This window comes from Cetorhinus maximus, chromosome 9, assembly GCF_964194155.1.
Source record: "Cetorhinus maximus chromosome 9, sCetMax3.hap1.1, whole genome shotgun sequence".
Taxonomy (NCBI): Eukaryota; Metazoa; Chordata; class Chondrichthyes; order Lamniformes; family Cetorhinidae; genus Cetorhinus; species Cetorhinus maximus.
The window spans coordinates 17,277,470-17,305,170 of NC_135887.1; the positions used below are offsets into that span (position 1 = coordinate 17,277,470).

Below are 27,701 nucleotides of genomic sequence, written 5' to 3' on the forward strand. Positions count from 1 at the left end.
AAGGGCGGAGCACGTTTGAGGGGCTGTATAACGTGCTCCTAGTTCTTGTCCTTAAAAATACATAATTAGTAAAAACAAAGATCAGTTTCCGTTAAATGGACTTCTGTGGTTTTGCCAGCGTTCTGAATCAGTCTATTTATCCGTGACAACTGAGGCCTTTCATTTCATGTGTGTGGCATCAGGTACGATATCCAGAAGCATCTCTGCATGTTAGTCATCAGTAATGAAAGGGGAATCTTAATTCTGGAAAAAGCTACGCGGTACCCAGTAGCGTTGTTGCTGTACAGGGTCAAGACCCAAAATCTGGTTGCCCGAACTTTACTATTTGAGCCATTGCACACTGGTTTTTATCTGCTTGAAAAATGCTTGAACAGGAGCAGCTGTGCTATAAGGCTGCTAATGTGCATTGGGTTATCTTGAGGGCATCTTCAGCCATCACTGTTCACAAAAAAAGTGATAAATCAATTCGAGTAAAGCAATTTGAGTAACTGGGCATCTTTGAAAGGGTGCGCTAATCAGGCCACTGTACAGGGCAGACGTCCAAAATCTGGGGAAGTCTCAGTCTTGAGGGGGTGCTGGATTTAGATATTGTCCCTGTGCGGTCACGTGGAATTAAATATCATTGGAAATCACTTCAGTTCCAACATGTTTGCAATCACAGAAATCCCATTATCTGCACAATCCTGGGTGAGAGTGCAACTCAAGTGTGTGTGTGGATTTGGAACAAAATTAACACACACCATCATTTAATTACAATCCAAATTCAATCTACACAAAAAAAAACCCCGCAATCTTTAACACGTCAAAACAAACATTTATTTTTAAATGACTGTCTCACTGGTAACCAATGCAGGACATTTTTTTCTGTAATGTTTGTACAGTACCCAAAGACAGTGAGGGTGTTCAATTCACTACTGACAACTGTACCAAATATCACATCAATGCTGTAAAATGACTTCCCATTTATTCAGCACCGTATCACAACTCCGAAGCATCTCAGTGCTTCACCGACAACGAAACATGTTGAAGTGCGGTGATTTATTATGTAGCAACTGGACAAAGCAGCCCCCTCCGTCTCCATTCCAAAAATGGACACTGCTCTCAATCTTTGAAGGTTTTACTTTGTTGCCCTCATCAATGATTGAATGACATCGATTTCACAGCAGAGATGCAGGCCATTCAGCCCTAAGAGTCTATCCCTGGTGTTTATGCTCCCCAAGAGCTTCCTCTCACCACTCCCCTCGTCATTTAATCCCATCAACACTATCCCTTTCTCCCTCATGGGTTTATCCAGCTTCCCCCTTAAACGCATCGACATTTTTGCCTCTGTGGTAGCGAGTTCCACATTCTAACCACTCTCTGGGTAAAGACATTTCCCCAGAAGTTCTGATAAATCCCAATCTGGGAGGTGGGAAAGGGATGAGCAACATTAAAATAGAACTTTCAGCATCGCTCATCACATCTTTTATTCTGCAATTAACAGCAACACTCAACGGTTCCATATTTGCAAGCTTGATTTCTGTAGCGCCCGGCGTTTAAATGCCTGAACTTTAACCAAGTGGGTGAATGGTGGGACCAAGTGAGAAAGCAGAGGTGAAGAGTTTGAAGCTAAAGCTGCTGGGTGCATTGGAGATGGGGTGAAAGCAGAGAAGGAAGCAGGTGGGAAAATGGTTCCGGAAAGAGAATTTCGGCGCAAGCGGCGGTAAGATTGGCCTCCAGAGGCGGAATGGGAAAAAGTGGGAATCTGGTGCAAGAGAAGTGTAAGTACAATCAACAACCACTTCATGTATTTTTTTCTCATTCTTTGTAGAAAGCAAAAGAAAATATCACAGGCCTCTGAGGAAAACAGAATCTAACGAACTCGGCTCAATTTGCGCTTGGAGTAAAAAATGGTGGCATTAACATCACTCCAGGACAAAAGGCGCAAACTGTCTGAATTTTCATAACCCGCATTAGTGTGAAGGGCAAACTCTGCTCCCAGCTTAAGACCAAAGCCGCCACTTGACGTGGGAATGGGTTCAGTGAGATCCCTACGTATGTCCATCACTGCACCACGGCAACAAGCACCGTGGCAACAAGCACCGGGGAACTCGTTGACTCCAAGTCAACCCAATAACCTAAAGACGTTGACACCCATACCATATACAAAGTGCGCAGTCTGACCCACCCCTCGGTGTTCAAATCTGCAGATTTCAATCCACAATCACGCTACATCTAACAGAGAACAAACTATACTTAGGTGATTTGATCACAAATTAAAACTGGTGTTTAAAAATGAGGGAGCAAAGAACTCTAGGATGTAAAATTGTGTCCAAGTTACTGGAAGAAGTGGATCAGCTCTTGGCAGCAAAACTGGGCAAAGCACGGGACATCAGGAGAACGCCTCACCCTCTTGGAGCAGTAGGGAGCACCCACACAGGTCACAGTGGACAGCCATCCAACATCAATGATGTGAAGTAATTGGACTGACTCTTGAGAGCCAAAAGGAAACAACTATTTGGGTATTTAGGCAGCTGGGGGCGTGGGCAGGAGAAATATCAAGTAAAACTACCCATGTGAACACTGTAACCAACTCACGTCTTTATTTTAAAATACTTAACGTTTTAAACCATTTCGTTCATCATATCTTCATTAGCAAGAAGCTACAGGTTATTTGCTTCAGTGAAGATGTTTGGTGTTGAAAGCCTTTGGTGACTGCATGTCCTCCCGCTGCATCGCTGTGGGACTGGAACAGAAACAGAGACCCAAAAACTTCCACAAGCCGTGAATCAGTGAGGTCTGCGGTTGAGCGATCCCCGCCCTGTTCACGCGGAGGGCTTCTGCTTGCGATGCTTTTCAAACCATTCGCTGCTTTTGTCTGCTGCTATAGCCTGTTGGGAAAGAAAAGCAGGATTACTCCCTCCATCCAACAAGGGAAATGGACCCCAAAGGGGATCAGGCGCTTCCTTACTTTTCCAATTCACTTTGGGGTGGAGAGGAATCAACGCGAAGAGACACAGGATGATTGAATCCACAACACTGAGCTTATGAAAGCTCATATTGACACGACCTCCCATTAAAACCCTATATTAGAATTCCGATTGTAAATCACTCCCACTGACTCATTACATCTGACAAATAAGCATCATTTTCAAAGGCTGCAATTTCTTCCAACTTAACTAGAAACGTCAAGTCCTTTGACCGCTCACTTTAGATAGCACTGAAATTCTCATCACAAACAAGTCGAGTTGTTTCTGCCCTCCACATCGACTCATTCCCAACGTCCCCCAGGACCAAGAGATCTGGCATCAAGTCCCAGTTTCCATCAATGACTTCCACACCAGCTGCTATCGAGTGCACTCCTGCCTGGGCTGTTGATTCAAGCTTAGATGGGGCAAAGTATGTGAACCATGGAGAGGGCTCCCCTCATATAATCCTTGGGTGTCAATACCTCCCCTCATGCAAAGCAAATGCCACACAGTAACATAGGCACAATGGTTCGCAATGGTGCAAAGCTCTGAGGAACGCAAAATAGCAAATTAGTTTTTCATAGCAGAGGTAAATTAACGAAGTAGAATATCAAGAGGTATACATTGCTCTAATATTCACCCAAACTCCATAAGCTGCACATTGTCCAATTTTGCACTACCTACAACTTTTTCCACACTAAACCAAGCTTAACCATTACTCACAGAATGTACTTAATGGACTTACACTGTCCTCTGACCCATCAAATCTAAATTTCTCATCTTAATTCATCAAATCCACCCCAGCTCTGCAGCTGCCTCCAGTCTTACAAGTTCTCTTGACCTCTCAGTCTCTTGTTGCATTCTCTGCATCCCATCATTGGTGGCCTTTGGCTGCATGTCTCTGGTCCTTCCTTAAACCCCTCCAGCTCCCCGTCTCCCGCCAACTTCAAAAGCAAAACCCATCGCTTTGGCAATGCTTATTGTTCAACTCCAATCCCGCTCTCTGCTCACCTCTGCTAACTCTCTCCTTCTGCTCACCTCTAACTCACCATTTGAGCACAACCTCAGGATAAGAGGCTGATCATTTAGGACTGAGATGAGGAGAAATTACTTCACTAAAGGGGTTGTGAATCTTTGAAATTCTCTACCCCAGAGAGCTGTGGATGCTCCATCACGGAATATATTTAAGGCTGGAATAGACTTTTGGTCTCTCAGGGAATTAAGGGTTATGGGGAAGGGGGCAGGAAAATGAAGTTGAAGCCCAAGATCAGTCATGATCATACTGAATGACGGAGCAGGCTCGACAGGCCATGTGGTCTACTCCTGCTCCTATCTTGTGTTCCTGTTCTCGAATCACCGTGTGTACAAGCAATGAACTGAAAGGCACTGCCTGAATGGGTGTTGGAAGCAGATTTGATAGTAACTTTCAGAAGCGAATTGGATATATACTTGAAAATAAAAAGATGGCAAAGCTATGGGAAAATAGCCAGGGAGAGGGACTAATTTAATAGCCTCTTCAATGAGCTGGTACAGGCATGGTGGGCTGATTGGCCTCTTTCTGTGCTGTTGTAATAAAAGAGGAGTTGGGGGAGGGGATGGAGTTCTGGCTGGAGATTTTGCTTCTCTACGGTTCGGTGTTGTGCTCCCACAATGAAAGGTTTGTGCCTGGTGTACTCACATCATCCAGTAGCTTGCTGCCATTGGAATCCACTCTGGAAAGGTCCCGAAAAGCCACATCCCCCACGAGGCAAATTTCATGGCCATCCTGATCGTTCAAAGCAGAAGGCGAGAGCTTTAGTACACAGAATCTGGGTACAATGCCAAACATGAGCACTGTCTCTTCTGCTCTTATTTCTTATGTTCTGATGTTCTTAAGCTTTACAGCCAATGATATACTTTCGAAACGTGGTCACTATTATAATGCAGGAAATGTATGCACAGCAAGCTCCCACTAACTGCACTGAGATGAATGACCAGATCATCTGATGTTGGTTGAGGGTAAGTACAAAGAACAAAGAAAAGTACCGCACAGGAACAGGTCCTTCTGCCCTCCAAGCCTGCGCCGATCATATTGCCCGTCAACTAAAACATTTTGCACTTCCAGGGTCTGTATCCCTCTATTCCCATCCTATTCATGTATTTGTCAAGCTGCCTCTTAAACACCACTATCGTACCTGCTTCCACCACCTCCTCTGGCAGCAAATTCCAGACACTCACTACCCTCTGCGTAAAAAACTTGCCCCACACATCTCCTCCATAGTTTTCTCCTCTCACCTTAAATCTATGTCCCCTAGTAATTGACTCTTCCACCCTGGGAAAAAGCTTCTGACTATCTACTCTGTCCATGCCACTCGTAATTTTGTAAACTTACTTCTGTAAAGTAATAGGAGAGCTCACCAGCTTTTCTTCGAAGTAGTGCCACAGGATCTTTTATACCCATCCAAGACGTTTACCTGACATCTCCGACAATGCCGCACTCCCTCAGTACTGCACTGCAGTGTTAGCCTAGATTTTTGTGCTCAAGTCTCTGGAGTGGGACCTGAACCCGCAACCTTGTGACTAGGAGGTAAGGGTGCTACCCACTGAGCCACTGAGAACTATCAAAAGAAATATTATTTAAGGCACAGCACAATCTACACATCGAGGAAACATTTAGTTTTATTTTTTAAAAATGCAATTGTCCTGATGTCTGTATCCATCCCATTCTAAAAGTTCCGCCGATGCCGCCTGTTCTGACACCACTTGCCCCATCTGTTGCCCCCACTTTCTGCTCAGCCTGGCTGAGGTTAGGAACTGTGCAGAGTGCATAAATTTAAAATGCCTCTTTGCACTCTTAAGACATTAAACATAGAACAGCACAGTTCAAAAGGAAGCCATTCGGCCCATCCAATCCGTGCCAGCTCTTCCAAAGAGCAATCCAGTTAGTCCTATATCCCAGCAATTTTTTCCATTTTCACTTCAATTATTTATCCAATTTTCCTTTGAAGTTGACAGTTGAACCTATAACCACCAGGCAATGTATTCCAAATCCTAAGCACTCAGAATCACAGGATTTTAACGGCACAAAAGGAGGCCATTCAGCCCATTGTGTCAGCACCCGCTCTCCAAATCAGCATTATGACCTAGTGCTATTGCCCTGTCTTTTCCCCACACCCATACACATTGTTTCTATTCAAATAATCATCTAATGCCCTCTTGAATGCCTCCATCAAACCTGCCTCGACCACACTTCCAGGCAGTGCATTCCAGACCCGAACCACTCACGTCACACTTGCTTCTTTTGCAAATCACTTTAAATCTGTGCCCTTTCGTTCTTGGTCCTTAAGCGGAAACAGCTCTGTCCAGCCCCCTCATGATTTTGATCAGCTCTATCAAATCTCCTCTTAGCCTTCTTCTCTCCAAGGAGAACAGTCCCAACTCTCCAATCTATCTTCTTAGCTCAAGTTTCTCAACCCTGGAACTATTCTTGTAAACCTCTTCTGCACCCTCTCCAATGTGTTCACATCTTTCCTATGGTGCGGCGCCCAGAACTGTACACAATACTCCAGCTGAGGTCTAACTAGTGTCATCGTAAATTCAGCATAACGTCTTTGCTCTTGTACTATATGCCCATATCAATAAGGTCCAGGATACTATATGCTTTATTAACTGCTCTCTTCACCGGTCTTGCCACCTTCAATGATCTGTGCACATATACACCCAGATCTTTCTGCTCCTGCACCCCCTTCAAAATTGCACCCCTTATCTGCCCACTGTACCAACTTGTCTATGTCTTCTTGAAGTTCCACACTGTCCTCCTCACAGTTCACAACACTCCCAAGCTTTATATCATCCGCAAACTTTGAAATTGTCCCCTGCACACCAAGATCTAGATCATTAATTTATATCAGGAAAAGCAAGGGTCCCAATACTGACCCTTGGGGAACTCCACTACAAACCTTCCTCCAGCCCAAAAAATATCCATTGACCATTACTCTCTGCTTCCTATTTTTCAGTCAATTTTGTTTCCATGTTGCTACTGTCTCTTTTATTCTATGAGCAATAACTTTTCTCACAAGTCTGTTGTGTGGCACCGTATCAAATGCCTTTTGAAAGTCCATGTACACCACATCAACAGCATTACCCTCATTGATCTTTTCTGCAACCTCTTCAAAAAGCTCCAGCAAGTTAGCTAAGCACCATTTCCCCTTTAGAAATACATACTGGCTCTTCCTTATCAATCCACATTTTCCCGTGTGACTACTAATTCTATTCCAAATAATTGTTTCTAGAATCTTGCCCACCACTGAAGTTAAACTGACTGGTCGGTAATTGCTGGGCTTATCCTTACAACCTTTTTTGAACAAGGGCGTAATGTTTGCAATTCTCCAGTCCTCTGGCACCATCCCTGAGTCTAGAGAAGACTGAAAGATTATGGCCAATGCCCCTGCAATTTCTACCCTCACTTCTTTCAATGTCCTTGGGTGCATCTCATCTGGTGCCTTGTCAACTTTAAGTACCGACAATCTATTCAACACTCCCTCCTTATCAATTTTGAACCTTTCTAGAGACAGAGTTTCCTCAACTGTCACCATGGCCTGGGTAGCATCTACCTCCTTGGCAAAGTCGGATGCAAAGTATTCATTTAGTACCTCAGCCATGGCCCCTTCATTCATGTGTAATTTCCCTTTTAGGTCCCTAATCGATCCTACTCCTCCTTTTGCCATCCTTTTACTATTTATATACCTATAGAAATCTTTGGGATTCCCCTTTATATTGGTTGCCAGACTTTTCTCATAATCCCTCTGCACTTCTCTAATATGCTTTTTCACCTCCCCTTTGAACCATCTGAACACCCAGTTCTGCCCTTCCTTGAGCCAGGTCTCTATTATCACCCTAACACCATAATTCCACATGGCAATCTGTACCTGTAACTCCCCAATCTTATTTACTATACTCTGTGCATTCACATACATGCACAGTAACCCTGAGTTAGATTTTGTTACTTGCTCCCTTACCCTGACTTTACCTATTAACTTATTATTCTCTAGACTAGCATTATCTGTCCCTTCCAGTATTTTGTGCACCTGGTTTTCCTCTCTAATATTTTCTCTTGGTTACGACACCCCTGACGAGTTAGTTTAAAGCCCTCCCAACAACACTAGCAAAACACCCCGCAAGGAACTCAGTCCCAGCTCTGTTCAGGTACAACCTGTCTGGCTTGTACAGATGCCATTTCCACAGAGCCAGTCCCAGGAATCTAGATCCCTCCCTCCTGCACTATCTTTCCAACCACGCATTCATCTGCCATATCCTCCTATTTCTGTACTCACTGGCGTGTGGCATTGGGAGTAATCCGGAGATTACTACATTTAAGGTCCTGCTTGCTAATTTTCTACCTAGCTCCCTAAATTCTGATTGCAGGACCACATCCCCCTTCCTACCTAAGTTATTGGTACCAATGTGGACCACGATTTCTGGCTGTTCACCCTCCCCCAGAAGAACGTCCTGCAGCCGCTCTGTGACAACCTTGACTTGTCACCAAGGAGGCAACATACCATCCTGGAGTCACGTTTACGGCCACAGAAATGCCTGTCTGCTCCCCTAACCAATGAACTCCCTATCAGTATTGCTCTTCCTTTCTTCCTCCTCCCTCCCTGTACAGCCGAGCCGCTCGTGGTGCCACAAACTTGGCTCTGACTGCACTCCTCTGAGGAACCAGTGATCTCACCAGCTTCCAAAATGGAAAAGCGATTTGTGAGCGGGACCCCAGGGGGCTCCTGCACTACCGCCTACTTCTCTTGGACTGCCTGGTAGTCACCCATTCCCTTTCTGTCTCCAGGCCCTTAAGCTGCGGCATAACCACCTCTCTGAACGTGCTATCCATGTAGCTCTCAGCCTCGTGGATGCACCATGGTGACTCCAGCCGCTGCTCCGGCTCTGAAACCCGGAGCTCAAGTTTCTGCAGCTGGCAGCACTTCCTACATGTGGTTATCTAGGACACCGGTAGCGTTCATGACTTCACACATATTACAGGACACGCATTCCACTCAACTGAGCTGCCCTGCCATGTCTTAACTCTACTTACCTCACATTAACTTTATACTCCTTTGGGTTATGTATATTATTTTGTTATGTTGGCCCTAAATTTCCCTTACTCCTGGTGCTTCTCTGTTAAATCCGAGTGTAGCAACTTGTTTAAAAATATAACCCTTTTCTAATTTACTCACCAAGTCCTACTTGCCAAGGCCACTGCTCTTCTTTCTGAGGACAGGTAAAAAAGGAAAGGAGCACCTCCTCCCTCCTCACCGAACTCCCTCAGTCACCAAACTCCAAGGGAATCATTCTACTGCAGCCCAGAACAGCACTCCAGTGCAGACACTCATTGTGTAAAAAGCTTCTCTTCATGTTTCCTCAATCACCTTAAATCTGTGCCTTCAGCCATTGGAAACACTTCCTCTGTATTTTCTCTATCTAAACCTTTCATGATTTTAAATACCTCAATTAAATCTCCTTTTAGTCTTCACTGCTCCAATGTATACAACCCAGCTTCTCTAGTCTATCCACGTCCCTTATTTCTGGAACTATATGAGTACCCTCTCCGAAGCCTTCATGGTCTTCATAAAGTGTGTTGCCCAGAATTGGGCACTAACCCCAGCTGGGGCTGAACTAGTCTTTTTTGTAGGGTTTAGAATTACTTCCTGGCTTTTGTATTCTATGTTTCTATTTAAAAGGCCCAGGACTGCATATGTTTTATTAATTCTTTGTTAACCAGTCCTGTCACCTTCAAAGGTTTGTGCACAAGCACCCCCAGCTCTCTCTCTCTTCGTGCATCCCTTTGACAATGACTTATATTATATTACTGTCTTTCTTTTTTTTAATTCTTTCATGGGATGTGGGCGTCACTGGCAAGGCCGGAATTTGTTGCCCATCCCTAATTGCCCTTGAACAGAGTGTCTTGCTAGGCCATTTTAGAGGGTATTTAAGAGTCAACCACATTACTGAGGGCCTGGAGACACATGTAGGCCACACCAAACCTACATGTTACCTACAGATCGGGTAAAGACGGCAGATTTCCTTCCCTAATGAACACCAGTGAACCAGATGGGTTTTTACAACAATCGATGATAGTTTCATGGTTACCAGAACTGAGACTAATGAGGTCTAGCTAATGGAATTTAAATTCGACCAGCTGCTGTGGTGTGATTTGGACTCATGTCCCTGAACCAGTGTCCCCAGAGCATTAATCTGGGCCACTGTTTTTACTAAGATTACTAGTCCAGTGACATTATCACGACACCATCATCTCCCCCTCGAATGTAGGGAAACTTCGCAGGGAGTTTGACAGGAATGTTATCAAACGGCTATCTGGCAGTGTTCAGTGATGCTGCATTGCCCCAGCATAAAATGACATGTGTCAATGAGCAGAAGGCCCCCCAGAATCCTTCTGCACATTTACTGGAGGCCAGCGATTATATACAGCCACCTGGTGAGGAGATTCCTATTTCTAAGGCCAGGGCAATGGAATTCTTTGCCCGGTAGCCAGATGGCAAAACGTGGAACTCACCGGATCTGCTAGGATCACGACCTCCACTGTCGCTTTTCCTGGAGTGTCCAGACTCACCAATGGAGTCAGGATTTTCTGATTCTTCATCTTCATCTGGGTCTCGATAACCGGCAACTTAATTTTAAAAAAAAAACAATTGGGCAATTCTTAGAGCGAACAAGAAGACTGCTGAAAATGGAGTTCGAATGCAATTAAAAGTAAGTGGTAATTGATGCTTGTTGAGTTGAGAAACAATGACAGGAACAAATTCGGGTGGCTACCCCCGCCTTATTCCACATCTGGCCGGGCAAGCCTGGACATTCTGACCGAGACGCATCTCCAACAAAGCTGCACTTGCAGCAATCACCCAGAGGCCCCCAGACCCGTGTTGATGTTTTGACTCCAGGATCACCTATCTGCATGGTCAAGATTTGTGGGAGAAATGCAGAGCTAAAACTTTGGTGCGGGAGACCTCAGGAATGGAGGAGGGGGTCTTTATAGTGGAGTGCGAGGAAGAAAACAGCCTCTGAGCCACCTGAAAAATTTACTGTTAAATTAAAATTTCTTTTAGGGCCCATGCATAGACAAAACTTTGGCTGTGTCAGCATCACAGACTAACATCTGTATTCCACCAATATTTATGGATGTGGCTAACAACGTGATAATGAGGTGTGAGTGACTGTCCTGGACATCAAGGCAGCATTTGACCGAGTGTGGCATCAAGGATCCCTAGCAAAACTGGAGTCAATGGGAATCAGGGGGAAAACTTTCTACTGGTTGGAGTCATACCTAGCACAAAGGAAAATGGTTGTGGCTGTTGGAAGTCAGTCATCTCAGCTCCAGGACATCACTGCAGGAGTTCCTCAGGGTAGTGTCCTAGGCCCAACTATCTTCAGTTGTTTCATCAATGACCTTCCTTCCATCATAAAGTCAGCAGTGGGGATGTTCACTGATGATTGCACAATGTTCAGCACCATTTGCGACTCCTCAGATACTGAAGCAGTCCATGCCCAAATGCAGCAAGACCTGGACAATATCCAGACTTGGGCTGACAAGAGGCAAGTAACATTCGTGCCACACAATGACCATTGCCAACAAGATAGAATCTAACCATCGTCCCTTGACATTCAATGGCATTACCATCACTGAATCCCCCACTATCAACATCCTGGGGATTACCATTGACCAGAAACTGAATTGGACTAGCAATTTAAATACTGTGGCTACAAAAGCAGGTTGGAGGCTGGGAATCCTGTGGCCAGTAACTCACCTCTTAGCTTCCCAAAGCCTGTCCACCATCTACAAGGCACTGGTCAGAAGTGTGATGGAATACTCTCCATTTGCCTCGATGAGTGCAGCTCCAACAACACTCTAGAAGCTCGACACCATCCAGGACAAAGCAGCCCGCTTGAATGGCACCCCATCCACAAACATTCGCTCCTTCCACCACTGACACACAGTGGCTGCAGTGTGTACCATCTACAAGATGCACTGCAGGTACTCACCAAGGCACCTTAGACAGCACCTTCCAAACCACAACTGCTACTATCTAGAATGACAAGGGCGGCAGACACATGGAAACACCACCACCTGCAAGTTCCCCTCCAAGCAACTCTTCTTCAACAACATGCCATGGGATCCTTTACATCCACTTGAATGAGTGGATGGGGCCTCAGTTTAACATATCATCGGAAAGATGGCACCTCCAACAGTGCAGTGTTCCCTGACTACCATATTGGAGTGTCAGCCTTGATTTCTATGCACCCAAGGCCTGGAGTGGGACTTGAACCCAGAGGCTTGTGGTTCAGAGGTGACAGTGGCACCAACTGAGCCACAGCTGACATTGTTATCACACTTAGGGTGATTTCACCTGCCCCATTGTGAGCAAAGACTCTTAAGACCCTGTCCATTGGCCTTTGCATGGTTTATATCAAGGGCTTTGAGCTGCACTCGTGTCCAATGTTCAAGCAGGAGTATTTGGCAAAGGCCACGGTTCCTTCATTTTAATTTCATTTGCATTCACCAACCCACGCTCTGGAATAAGGAACATGGGTAGGCCATTTGGCCCTTGAGCCTGTTCTGCCATTCAATTAGTTTATGACAGGCCTCCCTATATCCCACCACCACTCCATCTCCCTTTCCTCTCAAGTCCCTCCTTTAAATCCGCTTCATTGACCAAGCTCTGTGGAATCCTCTCTAAATGGTCCTTCTTTAGTTCAATATTTATTAAAACTCATTAGCCAATATTCCGTAGCCAACTGAGCAACTTGGGAATGTTTTAATACCTTAAAGGGGCTACTTAAATACATTGCTTTTTGGGAGAATGACAAGAGGGTGGGGAAGCTGCAATTTTCTAGCTCAAATCCACCAGAAGAGCAGGCCAGAACACACTGTCTTCAGGGAACATTGATATAAATCACCCCATCATTCATGTGCAAAACATGAATAAAATGGCACAGAATCCTTCTGGATCATCCCTTGTCTCCCAACTCCAAACACCTTACCAACTTCCTCAAGGAGTGTTAAATGGCATCAAGATGCCTCCTGCTCCCAATTAAGGAGGTCGGAACTGCATTGGACACATTCACCTCACTTGCTTTGCAAAATTCACTATTTACATCCGCCACCCCCCCCCCACCTCAATATTACCTGCTCTCCTGGACAAGAGAAAGCGATTCTTCCGTAAGCTGTACCATGATCAACAGGGCAGCCAATAACCTGCAGCTCCAGCTTACACTGTAACATGGAGCAAGATAGAAAACAAACAGACCTGGGTGTCAGAGGATAATATGCTACCAATGTTACATGAGAATGCAAATTCAGGACACTGCTTAAAAAAACAACCTAACTCTTTGACCAAGGGTTTGGTTATCCAATCTAATATCTCCTTAAGTGACTCGGTGTCCTATTTGCTTTCATAATGTTCCTGTGAAGAATCTTGGGATGTTTTATTATGTTAGAGGCGCTATACAAGTTGTTGTTGTTAGCCCACGTCAAAACAAAAGAAATGAAGTCCAAGCAGGTGTACGCTGGACTCACGGCCTCAGCGTTAACAGGAGGAGAGGAAGAGTTCTGGTGGGAAGGAGGGAGGGAGGGGGATGGAGGGGAGAGTGGGGACAAATTCTTCGCTGACTCCCCCTCGCCCGAATGTCGGTGAGATTTGCAATCCAGGAGCAGCCGACTACGTGGGACTCTCCCTGACGCTCCGCACCGCAGCGTCAATAATGTCGTCTGGTACCGTGATTCTGTACATTAACCAAGCCCCTCCCAGATCCCTTTTGGGGGACCCTCATCAAATGCCTGATTCTGGAGCAGTAAAAATTCAAACAGCCAGGAAGGCAGTGGGTTGGAACTGGGAGGTACAATTTTATGATTTTAACCCTTCCCATGTACTATTCCCCCTGGGAGAGGGGCACTAAAATCGAGGTCAGGAAATCTATGGAACTTAAGCTACAGACCAAGATTCTGCCACTTCTGCGATCCTGATCAAGTGACATTTTGAAATGGAAGGACAAACTTGAACTGCATTTCAAACCAATGTGCAGTGCAAGAACCATTTAGTCTTCAGTATTGCTGGAAAAAGAGACAATACTGTCAAAGCTTTTTGTCTTGCACTCATCAGGACAAACACAAGAATACCGAATTTCAAAGGGAGCAACAATTTATACTGCATGAGAAAAGGGGTGCTGATTGGTTAGCAAGTTGGCTCTGATTGGTCAAAGCATTGCCATGGAGAATGCACCAGGGAGCAATTGTTCCTCATGCTTTTGTTTAATTCAAAAAAGGCGCAATGTCTGGAATCTTCCTTTTTCCTGCAGAGGACAAGTCCCTGTGCATGAATATATGTAGCTTCTAGCAAGCGTAATTTTCCATTCTTGCTTCTGTCCTGATGTGTGTAAGACAAAAAGCTTTGACAGCATGTCTCTTTCTTCAATAATGCTCAATTTCTGTGCTATCAAGCAACATTTAGTCTTTCTGCTGCCTGCTTAACCAGTTGAAAACTCCAAGTTATGCAACAGCGAGATGCTAACGGGGCTACAGAGCTCAAGCTAATTATCCCATCAATCTGCAATGTGGAATTAGGAAATCGAAGGCTGACCATCTGCCAATAATACGTCAAATGTGTGTTTCATGGCATCTGCCAACTGGTTGGTTAACATTTCAATGGTGAAGACCAATTCAGAGAATGAGATCTAATCAAAGAACGCAATGCTATGAATCTGCATGTATTCAGTTTCTGTATCTCCCCAGCCATCAACTTGTCTGCATTGACGGAAGCATTGCACTGTTACATGTGGTGTGGTGATAATTCACCTGATCATCTGCAAACCCCAGCAGGGCATGCTTCTTGGCGTCACTCTTCTCGTAGACTTTCATCCCAAGCAAATTGGACCAGTAATCGATTGAGCGCTGGAGGTCCGACACTGCCAAAGTTACCTTCTGCACAGGATCTGCACAAGCAACATTGCATCAGCATCATCTGAAGTGAGTGAGCAACAGCATAATTAAATACAACAGTTCCAATTGCTCCATTGGTTAGTACGCCAGCCTGCGCTGGAATCCAATGCTTAGCCTTTCCCAAGAGGTAATAGAGGTACTATTACTTGTAGCAATAGTGAAGCCATCCCTCAGTCCCACAAATACAGGTTCAGCATCCAGCTGACATGCGACTGTCAGAGGATATGGCTTCCTGCAGGGTATTTAGGAGGGTTGGTATTGAAAGAGTTAAACAAGCTAGGCTTCTGTTGATACTCCTGGCCTGCTCGATGAATTACTTTTTTGTTTTTTTTTGTGGAGTCGATCAGGAGGTCCTTAACTTTCTTTTTTTTAAAAAATATGAAATGATTCAATTGACATCGCTGTGCGCTCCATCGACTGGGCTGGATCCAGAGCGTTTACAAAAGCAGCTGATAAACAGGACTAAAATCAGCGCACAAACCTGTCTTCGGCTGTTCCTTGTTCACCAAAAAAAACTTATATCCTCCTGGATCCTCAGTTACAAACACCCCGTCCTCATCTTCAGTCAGTGCCCATCCCTGTTTCTTGGCATTACTGACTGCCTCGCTCGACTGAATGGTAATCCCCTGGGGTGGGGGGACAAAGAATAATAATGTAACATTGCCAATATGGTGCAGATTAGATCTGAGATGTTCTAAAGGAAGGAGAAATCGTTCTGTTCCTTCATATTTAGAATAAAGGATAAAGATGGGCCATTCGGCCCCTCAAGCCTGTGACACCATCAATTAAACTATAGTTAATCTATATCTCAGCTCCTTATACCAGTTGTTACATATCCTTTGATACTTTTACCCAACAAATATTTACCACCCCCCCCATATCCCAGGCAGATAAAGAAATCTAAAAAAAAAGTTACGTTAAAAAAAAACTCACCAAGAAGTCATTCCCCAAGCGATAGCCACCGATTCCATAATTATAAGTCAATTCTGACACAAAGTGGTTGTCCTCGGGGCCAAACCCCACCATGGTTTTACTCCATTTGCCATCGTAAGGGCTGTAATACAATTTAGAAAGCATTGAGAAGAACACACTTGAATTGCAATGTCCACATCCTCGGGACAGCAAAAACTTCACATAAGAAACAAAGGCATGGCTGATCTTCTAACTCAACTCCACCTTCCTGCGCTATCCCAACAACAACTTGTAATTCCTTCAGCGCCGAAAAATCTAGCGATCTCTGCCTTGAATATATTCAACAACTGAGGATCCATATCCCAATTCCAAAGATTCACGGCCTCTAGGTGAAGAAATTTCTCCTCATCCGAGTCCTAAATGGCTGATCTCTTAACCTGAGACTGTGATCCCGTGTTCTAGATTCCCCAGCCCAAGGGAAACAGTTCCCCATTATCTACCCTGTCAAGCCCCTTAAAGAGTTTTTACATTTCAATTAGACCGCCTTTCATTCTTCTAAACTTCAAGAAATACGGGCCTAATCTCTTCAGTCTCTCCTCATAGGACAATACACTCACAACAAATTATTTTTGTTGTTGTCAAAGGAGAAAATGCAGCAACCAATTTGCGCACAGCATGGTCCTACAAACAGCAATGTAGTAAACAATCAGATAATCTGCTCCTGTGGGCACTAGCTGAAGGTTAAGTGTTGGCCAGGACACAGGGAGGCCCAACTCTACTCCCCAGTGCCATTAGGGTTTTTCCAATCACGGAAACAGTGAGAGGAATGTTTCATCTGAAAGATAGCACCTCGGACAATGCCGCACTTCCTCAGTACTGTACTGAAGTGCGTTAATCACGGGTGACTTTAATCTTCATGTAGATTGGGAAAATCAAATTGGCAGAGGTAGCCACATACCAGAATTCATAGAGTGTATTCAGGACAGTTTCCTAGAACAATACATTGTGAATCCAACTAGGGATCAGGCTAATTTGGATCTGGTAACGTGTAATGAGGCAGGTTTAATAAATGACCTCAGAGTAAAAGATCCCCTAGGAAACAGTGACCATAACATGGTTAAAAACAAAAAACTACTGCGGATGCTGGATATCCAAAACAAAAACAGAATTACCTGGAAAAACTCAGCAGGTCTGGCAGCATCAGCGGAGAACCCCCACCTATGGCACCTCCCCATGCCCACGCAGAAGATGCAACACCTGCCCCTTCGCTTCCTCTCTCCTCACCGTCCAAGGGCCCAAACACTCCTTTCAAGTGAAGCAGCATTTCACTTGCATTTCCCCTAACTTAGTCTACTGCATTCGTTGCTCCCAATGCGGTCTCCTCTACATTGGAGAGACCAAACGTAAACTGGGCGACCGCTTTGCAGAACACCTGCGGTCTGTCCGCAAGAAAGACCCAAACCTCCCTGTCTCTTGCCATTTTAACACTCCACCCTGCTCTCTTGCCCACATGTCTGTCCTTGGCTTGCTGCATTGTTCCAGTGAAGCCCAACGCAAACTGGAGGAACAGCACCTCATCTTCCGACTAGGCACTTTACAGCCTTCCGGACTGAATATTGAATTCAACAACTTTAGATCTTGAACTCCCTACCCCATCCCCACCCCCTTTCCGTTTCTTCCCCCTCCCTTTTGTTTTTTCCAATAATTTATATAGATTTTTCTTTTCCCACCTATTTCCATTATTTTTAAATTTATACCTGTAACGCTCTGTCAGTCTTTCCACCCCACCCCCACTAGAGCTGTACCTTGAGTGTCCTGCCATCCATTCTTAATTAGCACATTCTCTTAGATAATATCACCACCTTTAACACGTCTTTGTTCCTTTGTCTGTGACATCTTTTGATTATCTGCTCCTATCACTGCTTGCTTGTCCCTACAACCACCCCCCCCCCCCCCCCCCCCCCTCAACTTCTCCACCCCCCCCCACCCCCCACCTTAAATCAGCTTATATTTCACTCCTCTCCTAACTTTACTCAGTTCTGCTGAAGGGTCATGAGGACTCGAAACGTCAACTCTTTTCTTCTCCGCCGATGCTGCCAGACCTGCTGAGTTTTTCCAGGTAATTCTGTTTTTGTTTTACCATAACATGGTAGTATTTAGCATTCAGTTTGAGAGTGAAAAACATGGGTTGGAAACAACTGTGCTAAACTTAAATAAGGTTAATTACAAAGGAATGAGGGCAGAGTTGCTGGAGTGGACTGGGAAAGGAGTTTAGCAAAAAAGATGATTGATGAACAATGGCAGTCGTTTAAGAAAATAGTCCAGGACTCACAACAAATATATATCCCAGTGAAGGAGGAGGATTCTAGGAGGGGGATAAATCAACCATGGTTAACCAAGGAGGTTAAGGATAGTATCAAATTGAAAGAAAAAACATACAATGTGGCAAAGATCAGTGGTAAGCCAGAGGATTGGGAAAGTTTTAAAAACCAACAAAGATGACCAAAAAAAAGAGAAAATGAACTCTGAAGGTAAACTAGCAAGTAATATAAAAATGGACAGTAAGAGCTTCTTTAAATACATAAAAAGGAAGAGAGATGCCAAAGTGAATATAGGCCCCTTAGAGAATGAGGCTGGGGAAACAATAATGGGGAAGCAGGAAATGGCAGAGGAGTTGAATAAATACTTTGCATCAGTCTTCATGGTAGAAGACACTAATAGCATTCCAAAAATACTAAATAATCAAGGGGCAAAATGGGGGGGGGGCGGAAATAAATACAATAACTATCACTAGGGGAAATAATGGGGCTAAAGGCCGATAAGTCCCATGGACCTGATGGGTTGCATTAGGATATTAAAAGGAAGTAGCTACACAAATAGTGGATGCACTGGTAGTAATCTTCCAAGAATCCTTAGATTCTGGAAAAGTCGCAGAGGACTGGAAAACTGCAAATGTCAATACCCTTATTCAAAAAGGGAGACAAAAAACAGGTAACTATAGGCCAGTTAGCTTAACATCCGTCATTGGGAAAATGTTAGAATCTATTATAAAGGATGTAATAACAGAGCATTTAGAAATGCATAATATAATCAAGCAAAGTCAGCATGGCTTCATGAAGGGGAAATCATGTCTGACAAATTCATTAGAATTCTTTGAGGAGGTAACAAGCAGGATAGATAAAGGGGAACCAGTGGATGTAATATATTTGGATTTCCAAAAGGCACTTGATAAGGTACTACACATAAGGCTACTTAATAAGATAAAAGCCCATGGTGTTGGGGGTGGTATATTAGCATGGATAGAGGATTGGCTAACTAATAGAGGACAGAGAGTTGGGATAAGGGGGCATTTTCAGGATGGCAACCTGTAACTTGTGGAGTGCCACAGGGATCAGTGCTGGGGCCACAATTATTTACAATATATATTAATGACTTAGATGAGGGAAGTGAATGTACTATCGCCAAGTTTGCAGATACACAAAAATAGATGGGAAGGCAAGTGGTGAGGATGACACAAGGACTTGATGGCCAAGGAAGGTGCACAACACGGCCAACCAGGTTGAGTATCCAACACAGGCCAATGGTAAGAGTGGGAGTGTCTCATGGGCAGTCATGTTTGATGCAAAATGACCCCCAGCCTCTGGCTTCAGGCTAGCAATCTGTTCCAGGGGAAACAAGCTACCAAAAACAGACATCAGCATGTGCCAAGTTCCGAAGAAGAGTCATATTGAACTCGAAACATTAACTCAGCTTCTCTCTCCACAGATGCTGTCAGACCTGCTGAGTTTTTCCAGCACTTTGTTTTTATTTCAGATCTCCAGCATCTGCAGTATTTTGTTCTTATTATATAAGCATGTGCTTTATGTGCCTCATGCTTCTCTGGATGCGGGAAGCCTTCTAAGTTTAAGTCTAATTATTCCCCATCTTTCTTATCCACTCACTGAACTAGGGAAAGCATTTCGCCACTTTCACTTGACAACACTGGGCGGTGACAGGGGTGAAAGATAGATTGGCGAAGCTGGGGCTGTTCTCTTTTAAGAGAAGGCTGAGAGGAGATTTGACAGAGGTGTTCAAAATCATCAGCTGTCTGGACAGGATAGATACGGAGAAGCCGTTCCCGTTGGGGGAAGGGTCATAAACCAGAGGACGCCATTTTAAAGTGACTTGCAAAAGAACTAGAAGCGACATGAGGAAAAACATTTTTTTTTTTAATGCAGCACTGGCTGAGACTGTGGTGGAGGCAGATTCAAGTGTGGCTTTTGAAAACAAATTGGAAAATTATCCGGAGGAAAAATTTGCAGGGCTATGGGGAAAAGGAGGGGGCAGTGGGACTGGATGACTGGCTCTTATAGAGAGCTGGTAAGAGCACGACAGGCTGAATGGCCTCCTTCTCCACTGTTGCCATTCTATGACAGGGGTAGATTTCCCCTGTTCATTATCTGTAGCACATATATAGAAAAATGCTTTCAGCTTCATCTCAAACAGAGGAAATGTTCTCTCTCTTCACCCCACTCCCAACTGGAGCAATTAGAGGAGTTTAAACTGAACCTATTACCAGTGGAGAATCCTTTAACGACTGGGCTGATAGAACACTCTTGACACAACCTTGTGCTCGTCCAAGCAATTACAGAGGATCAGAAGTTTACCGCACATTAGAAATCAAGTGGAAAAAATATATAACCTGTGTGTCCGTCAAGCATTGCTCCCACAAACAATCAATAAAAGGCTCTACACACCCATTGCAGCTTGCTTTGCAGCCTTCTTCAAACTCCTCGTGCCTCAGCACCTACACAAACATCCAAAAGGAGAAAGTCAAAGCCAAACCCAACGCAAATATTCTTCTACATCACTGTCATCAATCATCGCCCTTCATTTCAGATCACAGATTCCTTATGGGAACACGATTCTCATGAGGACTGGACTTGCTCCAATATGTCATCCAGGTAGCCATTATTCATGTCACCTTTGATCACGGGTGTTGACGTGCTGTTGGACTGTTGGTAGAACAAAGGTCAGCTTCTAGCTACAAGCATTGCTGCTGGCATTAGACATGAGGAATTCTGCCCAATATCCTGTTTCCCTAATCCAAGACCACGGAGGTGACTGGAGTGCCCAACTCAGACCAGCTAATTTCAACAATTTGTATTTATGTAGCGCCTTTAACATATCAAAATATCCCAAGGCACTTCACAGAAATATTGTAAAGCAAAATTAGACACTGAGCCACATCAGGGCATATTAGGGCGGCCATAAGCTTGGTCAAAGAGATAGGTTTTAAGGGGGTGTCTTAAAGGAGGACAGGAGCAGAGCCTAGAGGTAACAAAAATTAGGGAGGAAATTCCAGAGCTTGGGGCCAAGGAAGCTGAAAACACAGTCAACAGTGGTGAAGCAATTAAAATCAGGGATGCTCAACAGGCCAGGGTTAGAGGAGCGCAGATATCTCACAGGGTTGTGGGGTTAGAGAAGATTACAGGGAGAGGGAGGGGACAAGGCCATGGGGGAATCTGAAAACAAGGTTGGGAATTTCAAAATTGAGGCGTTGCTTGACTGGGGCGACAATGTAAGTCAGCGGCCACGGGGGTGATGGGTGAAAGTTAAGACACGGGCAGCAGAGTTTTGGAGGGCTTCAAGTTTACGGAGGATAGAAGGTGGGAGAGCAGCCAAGAGCATATTGAAATAGTCAAATCTAGAGGGAACAAAAGGCATGGGTGAGGGTTTCAGCAGCAGATGAGCTGAGGCAGGGGGATGTTAGGAGCTGGAAGTAGACGGTCTTAGTGAAGACTGAGTAGGAAATGGAGATTGAAACTAGGACTTACTGGCCTGAATGGGTAAACCTGCAAACGTATTCTGAAACACTGCCAATATGGAACAGTCTTCAATAAAGCGGTTACCATAGCTCCCTAATGCCATAACTCAAGTTAACATATTGTGACCCCACTGCCATTCATTCCACCCAGGTTTTTGTCCCTCCTCCTGCATGTGAAAGCACAAATCTCACATACATAAATCATTAGCTGGTGCTCATCTTTTAGGTTCAAAATGCCCACGTGTAATAAGGTACACGGGGGCTGCTATGAGCCAGTCCATTCGGGAGTCAGGGTTTGGGAGTATAACGTACATAGCTATATGTTAGGCAACATTCTGCAGCAACATATAAAATAAACACTTAGAACGGGTCCTTTCATATTTCATATACATACGAACTAGGGGTAGGAGTAGGCCATTCGGCCCCTCGAGCCTGCTCCACCATTCAATAAGATCATGGCTGATCTGATTATGGCCTCAACTCCACGTGTCCGCCTACCCCTGAGGACCTTTGACTCCCTTGTTAGTCAAAAATCTATCTACCTCTGCCTCAAAGATATTCAATGATGCTGCCTCCACTACTCTCTGGGGAAGAGAGTTCCAAAAATTCACAACCCCGAGAGAGAAAAAATTTCTTTGCATCTCCATCTTAAATGAGAGATCCTTTATTTTTAAACTGTATCCCCTAGTTCTGGTCTCTCCCACCCTGTCAAGTCCCCTCAGGATCTTATATGTTTCAATAAGATCACCTCTCAATCTTCTAAACTCCAATGAATACAGGCCCAACCAGTCCTGCCTTTCCAAATAACATAACTGCCACCCCAGGTATCAGTTGAGTGAACCTTCTCTGAACTGCTTCTAATCCATTTATAACCTTTCTTAAATAAGGAGACCAAAACAGCAGGTGTGGTCTCACCAACGCCCTGTACAACAGTAGCAAAACATCCCTACTTTTATATTCCATTCCCCTTGCAATAAATGACAAAATTCTATTTGCCTTCCTAATCACCTGCTGTACCTGCATACTAACTTTTAACAATTCATGTACCAGAACACCCAGATCCCTCTGTACCACTGAGTTCTGTATCCTATGTTCCTATGAATAATTCCCCATAATATTTAAACATTCTCAGGATGTGGGCATCACTGGCAAGGCTGACCTTTATTGCCCATCTCTCATGGCAAGTTTCTGGCAGAGGTGAGCCTTCACATCTTATTAGCTTGGCAAGGCAGATAAAAGTCAGTCACGTTGGTATAGGATTAGTGTTCTATATAGGCCTGGGCAGGTAGGAACAGCACATTTTGGTTCGTAAAGGACATTAGTGAACCATTTTTTCTTAAATGTCAATCTGACACCTTCGTGGTCACTTCTACTGATACCAGCTTTTTACTTCCAGATTTAAAAACAAAACTAGATTGACAGGCTGGACTGCTTTCTCTTGAAAAAAAAAAGGGTGAGGGGTGACCTAATCTCTCTTTCTGTCTTCAGTTATCATGCCCTAAGAGGCCGTTGCCGACCATGGCCTTCTGTGTTGCTCCATGGTTGTACGGTCTCCATGGCAAGGTACTGCAGTGATTTACTGTTTCCTTCTGCAGACGGCTGACCAGGAAACTCTCCCGCTCTTACCGCCTGCCGAAGGTGCATTGGAAGGGTTTACAGGCTGATAATCGACTTGTTTTGGCCGCGTGATGAATGCACCTTCCTTGGCCATCTTGGGGTAGGACTCGAACCTGGGGAGGTAGGAACAATACTCACTGCGCCACAAGACGCCCTGTCCTGTGACCAAATAGAGGTCTTTAAAACGATGAAAGGTTTTGATAGAGTGGATACAGAGAGGATGGGGCGGAATCTTGTGCTCTTGCCGGTGGCAAGCTCGGAGGTGGGAAGAGCAGGTCAGTAGGCAAAGTGGTGGCACACTGGAACTCTGCCGCCTTCCTGCCTCGGCCAGCATTAGGTTCTGGGTGGGAAGGCCCATGGTTAACTGTCCTGCCTATTGGGACCCTTAAGTAGGTAATTAATAGCCAAGTTGGGGCCTCATCCCACCACCGCTGGTATTAACCCAGTGGCAGGTGGGCCTGTTAACATGCAGCTTGCATGGCAGGTAAAACTGTGCGACCAGCTTCTCACCTCGGAGTTGGCCGGGGAGAGGGGCTGGGAGAGACGTCGCTTGTTCCAAAAGCACTCAGTACTTCATCAAGGGACTTGACATCAGAAGGGGTGCTCGCTGAGAACCGCCCCCTGCTATTCCTGCCCACCAACACCCCAGCTCTTCTTCCCCCCTCCCTCCCCAAACAGACCATTACTCTATCATCCTGGGACTCTGGTGCATGCCCTTCCGGCAGCAGCCTTGGCCTCCCAGTGGTGATGCTGAGTACAAGGGTTGCTGGCCTCTGATTGGCCAGTAGCTCTGAGTAGGCGAGACTTCCACCCCTCCGGGGTCTTGATTCCAGGGGAAGGCCTGCCAGTGCCTGACTGGCCTCTGGTTTGGAGGGCAGTGCAGGTCTCTTGTCGCCTCTCCAGCTGGCAGGTGTAAACCTCCGCCCCTCTCAATGCTTCAACATGATTCTGCCTAATATTTCCTCTTGTGGGGAACAGCATATCGACAGGCCATCAATATAAGATAGTCACCAAAAAATATAAAGGGGAATTTAAGGGGAAAACTAGACACGCATTAGGGAGAAAGGAACAGACGGTTATGATGGTAGATTTAGATGAGAAAAGATGGGAAGATGCTCAAGTGGAGCATAAACACTGGCATGGACTGGTTGGGCCAAATGGCCTATTTCTGTGCCGTATATCCTATGTAAATTCTCAAAATGTCACGTTGGGATTTGAACTCAGCTTCAACACGACTGTCAGTCCAGGCCTCTGGGTTAATAGTCTAGCAAAATAACCACTACACTGCAGAACCCGAGTGCGTCTCCAATCTCCCAGGATGAGGTTGGTGATAGCAATTAAAAGTGAAGACGACAATATGTCACAATAATACTTCATAATGTCCGTTCACATGGAGTGAGGAAGGGAAATTGTGTGGTCAGCAGGTTAGTGTTAATGGGGATAAGAGAATCTGGAGGTGGCCCTCATGGATGAGATGAGCTTGGGGAGAAGCAAGGGGACGATGTGGGTTCAGAACTTGGTAATCCGGAGGTTTGCTCTGGTGAGCAAGGACAGGTGGGATGCAGCAAGAGAAGCTGAATGAACAATCCCAATCCTGATGGCAAACAAGCTTCTGAAAGTCGGAGGCGAGGACAGATGAGAGGGATTTGAGTGATTGACGATTGAGAATGGAGGGAAGTAGCCAAGGCTCATCTTTGAAATATACAGGGTAGATGCTGAAAGGATGTTTCCCCTCACTGGGTGGGTGGGAATCTATGACAAGGGGCACAATTTAAAAATAAAGGGGTCTCTCAATTTGATGGCGATGAGGATGAATTTCTTTTCTGAGGGTCGTTAATCATCGGAATTCTCTTACCAGAGAGCAGTGGAGGCTGGGTCATTGAATATATTCGAGGCTGAGTTAGACAGATTTTTTGACCGACAAGAGAGTCAAGGGTTATGGGGGGCAGGCAGGAAAGTGAAGTTAACACCACAATCTGATTTGCCTGATCTTATAGAATGGCAGAGCTGAATGGCCTACTCTTGCTCCTATTTCTTACGATCTTGCTCTCCAGGATGATCTTAAAACACTGAAGGGTGAGGCTCAATATTGACTGCCATGGTACAGCCAGATCTGGTCACAGGTGGCACAGCCAATTGTGTGGCAGATACGTTCAAATCTCTGAACTTGAGGAAGTGAACATGGCAGCCAGGTCAGGGGGAGAAGTTAAAGGTTTTACTAGGGACAAGAGCATTGAACATTGCAGTGATAGAGATGGTTGCAAAGGAATTGTGGTAAATTAACAGTCAAAGGATAAGTACTTGGGCAACAAAAACAAAAATAGCTGGAGAAACTCAGCAGGTCTGACAGCATCTGTGGAGAGGAATACAGTTAACGTTTCGAGTCCGTATGACTCTTCATCAGAACTAACTTCATCAGACGCTGTCAGACCTGCTGAGTTTTTCCAGCTATTTTTGTTTTTGTTTCAGATTTCCAGCATCCACAGTATTTTGCTTTTAAATAAGTACTTAGGGTTTGAAATGGAATTCTGTACACCATGATTCAAGTCCTGATGGCGATACTGGAATGATAGGTGAAGAATACCACTGGTTAGAATGGCAGTGCCACATGGAGTTGTGCACATTCTGCAACCAGTGAATACAGCAAGGAAATGAATGTCTAGTAGACGTGAACAACATCACGATTTAATTCTCTCCTTCTGCTTTGTTGAAAAGTACATTTTATGCAAAAAGGGCCCCAAAAGTGGGATGTAAATTGTTTCATTTCATTGACACTGGGTCAACCCAGTGTCCTCCTTATAGAACGGTTACAGCACAGGAGGCCATTCAGCCTGTTGTGTCCATGCCGACTCTCTGCAAGAGCAACTTAGCGTGTCCCACTCCCCTGCCCTTTCCCTGTAGCCCTGAAAATGTTATCTCATCAGGTAATTTTCCAATTTCCTTTTCGCTTTCAGCACATTCCAGACCATAACCACTGTGAAAAAGATTTTCCTTGCGTCACCTCTTTTGCTTCTTAAACATCTTAAATCAGTGTCCTCAGGTTCGCGAGCCTTCCACCAATGGGAACAGTTTCTCCCTATCTACTCGGTCAAGTCTTCTCTCAACCTTCTAATTTCCAAGGAGGACACCCCCAGCTTTGCCAACCTATCCACGTAACTAAGTCTCGCATCCTCAGACCCATTCTCACAAATCTTTTCAGTACCCTCTACAAATCCTTCCCGTCATTCCTTAAGTGCAGTGTCCAGAATTGGATACAGTATTCCTGTTGAGGTCAACCAGTGTTTTAGAAAGATTCACTATAACTTTCCTGCCTTAGTACTCTATGCCTCTATTATAAAGTCCATGTGCCTTTTTAACCACTTTCTGAACCTGCCCTTCCATCTTCAACAATTTGTGCACGTACACCCCCAGGTTCCTTTGCTCCTTTGGAACTGTAGTCTTCATTTGAAATGGGTCATTTAAAAAAAAGAGTTGCATAACATAAAAAATGGGAAGCAGCTTGATTAATGGTGGACTATTTATGCTGGGGTTAGCAGGAAGTTGTGCTAAACTCCTGTGCATTGTCAACAGAGGAACAGGCCCTTATGTTTTAGCAGGAGCTGCAGTCTGTGAAATTGTACAAGATCAGGGCCTTTTATCACATTAGTCAACGCCATTTACAATCAAGGTAAAGTAGGTCAACAATTTGTCAGACCGCTTATTTTAACCAGAGTTGCTCCCCTGGCGTAAAAAAAATGTTGCACGGAACATCTGGTGGTTGTGCAAATGTAGCTTCTGAAGGAATCAGGACGATTATAACCAATCATTTGCCCAATCAATAAGCTTAAACATTAACGCTGTATCCCCTTTGCAAAAAGTAAAAAAAAAAATAGGGCCTGTCTCTGTACTGTTTCTTTGTCGAGGCTGGAGTTTATAAAATAAAGAGCACTATCTCCCCCAAGCCGGACATGGAGCTGCTCCATTTAGTTAGTTTGTTGCTCCATTAAACACAGGGCAGCCTGCACAGAAACTGCACCTTCACATGGAGAGAACCACAAACACCAAACTCACAGTCATGCCCAGAACATCCCTGTAAAACCTGGCGGTCCGAGTCCGGTCCCCCACTTTAAACACAAAATGCAGCGCCCTGCCCAGCACCATGTTGCCCAGGTACAAGCCGCAGCCGCCCTCACGTGACCGCCTCCACTCTGCTACAGTGTCGCGCATGCGCGCCGGCGAGTAACCTACCTACCCACCCACCTCCCCGAGGATCTCTGCACCAAGCGAATGAATGGGGCATAGGCTCAATATTACCCGTTCCGCCCTGGGAGAACAAACCCCCGTGTTTCTTTCCCTGTGCAAAAGCAAACAGCTGCAAATTCTGAAATTACGAGCACTAATCCTGGGAATACATATTTGTTATGGCTGTTGGCACAGCGGAGTTATTTAAAAATCC

At 44.9% G+C, this 27,701-nt stretch overlaps 1 protein-coding gene across 1 annotated transcript; it reads right to left on the reverse strand.

Moving 5' to 3' along the window:
* Positions 1 to 793: 793 nt before the first annotated feature.
* Positions 794 to 27,454, reverse strand: glod4 (glyoxalase domain containing 4). The gene is made up of 9 exons (XM_078548171.1): positions 27,317 to 27,454; positions 20,580 to 20,629; positions 15,865 to 15,985; positions 15,413 to 15,557; positions 14,788 to 14,924; positions 13,123 to 13,209; positions 10,495 to 10,608; positions 4,627 to 4,713; positions 794 to 2,870 (listed from the first exon to the last, which is right to left on the reverse strand). The coding sequence occupies exons 1-9, from the start codon at positions 27,404 to 27,406 to the stop codon at positions 2,805 to 2,807; spliced, it is 897 nt and encodes a 298-aa protein (XP_078404297.1). The 5' UTR covers positions 27,407 to 27,454; the 3' UTR covers positions 794 to 2,804.
* Positions 27,455 to 27,701: the final 247 nt, after the last annotated feature.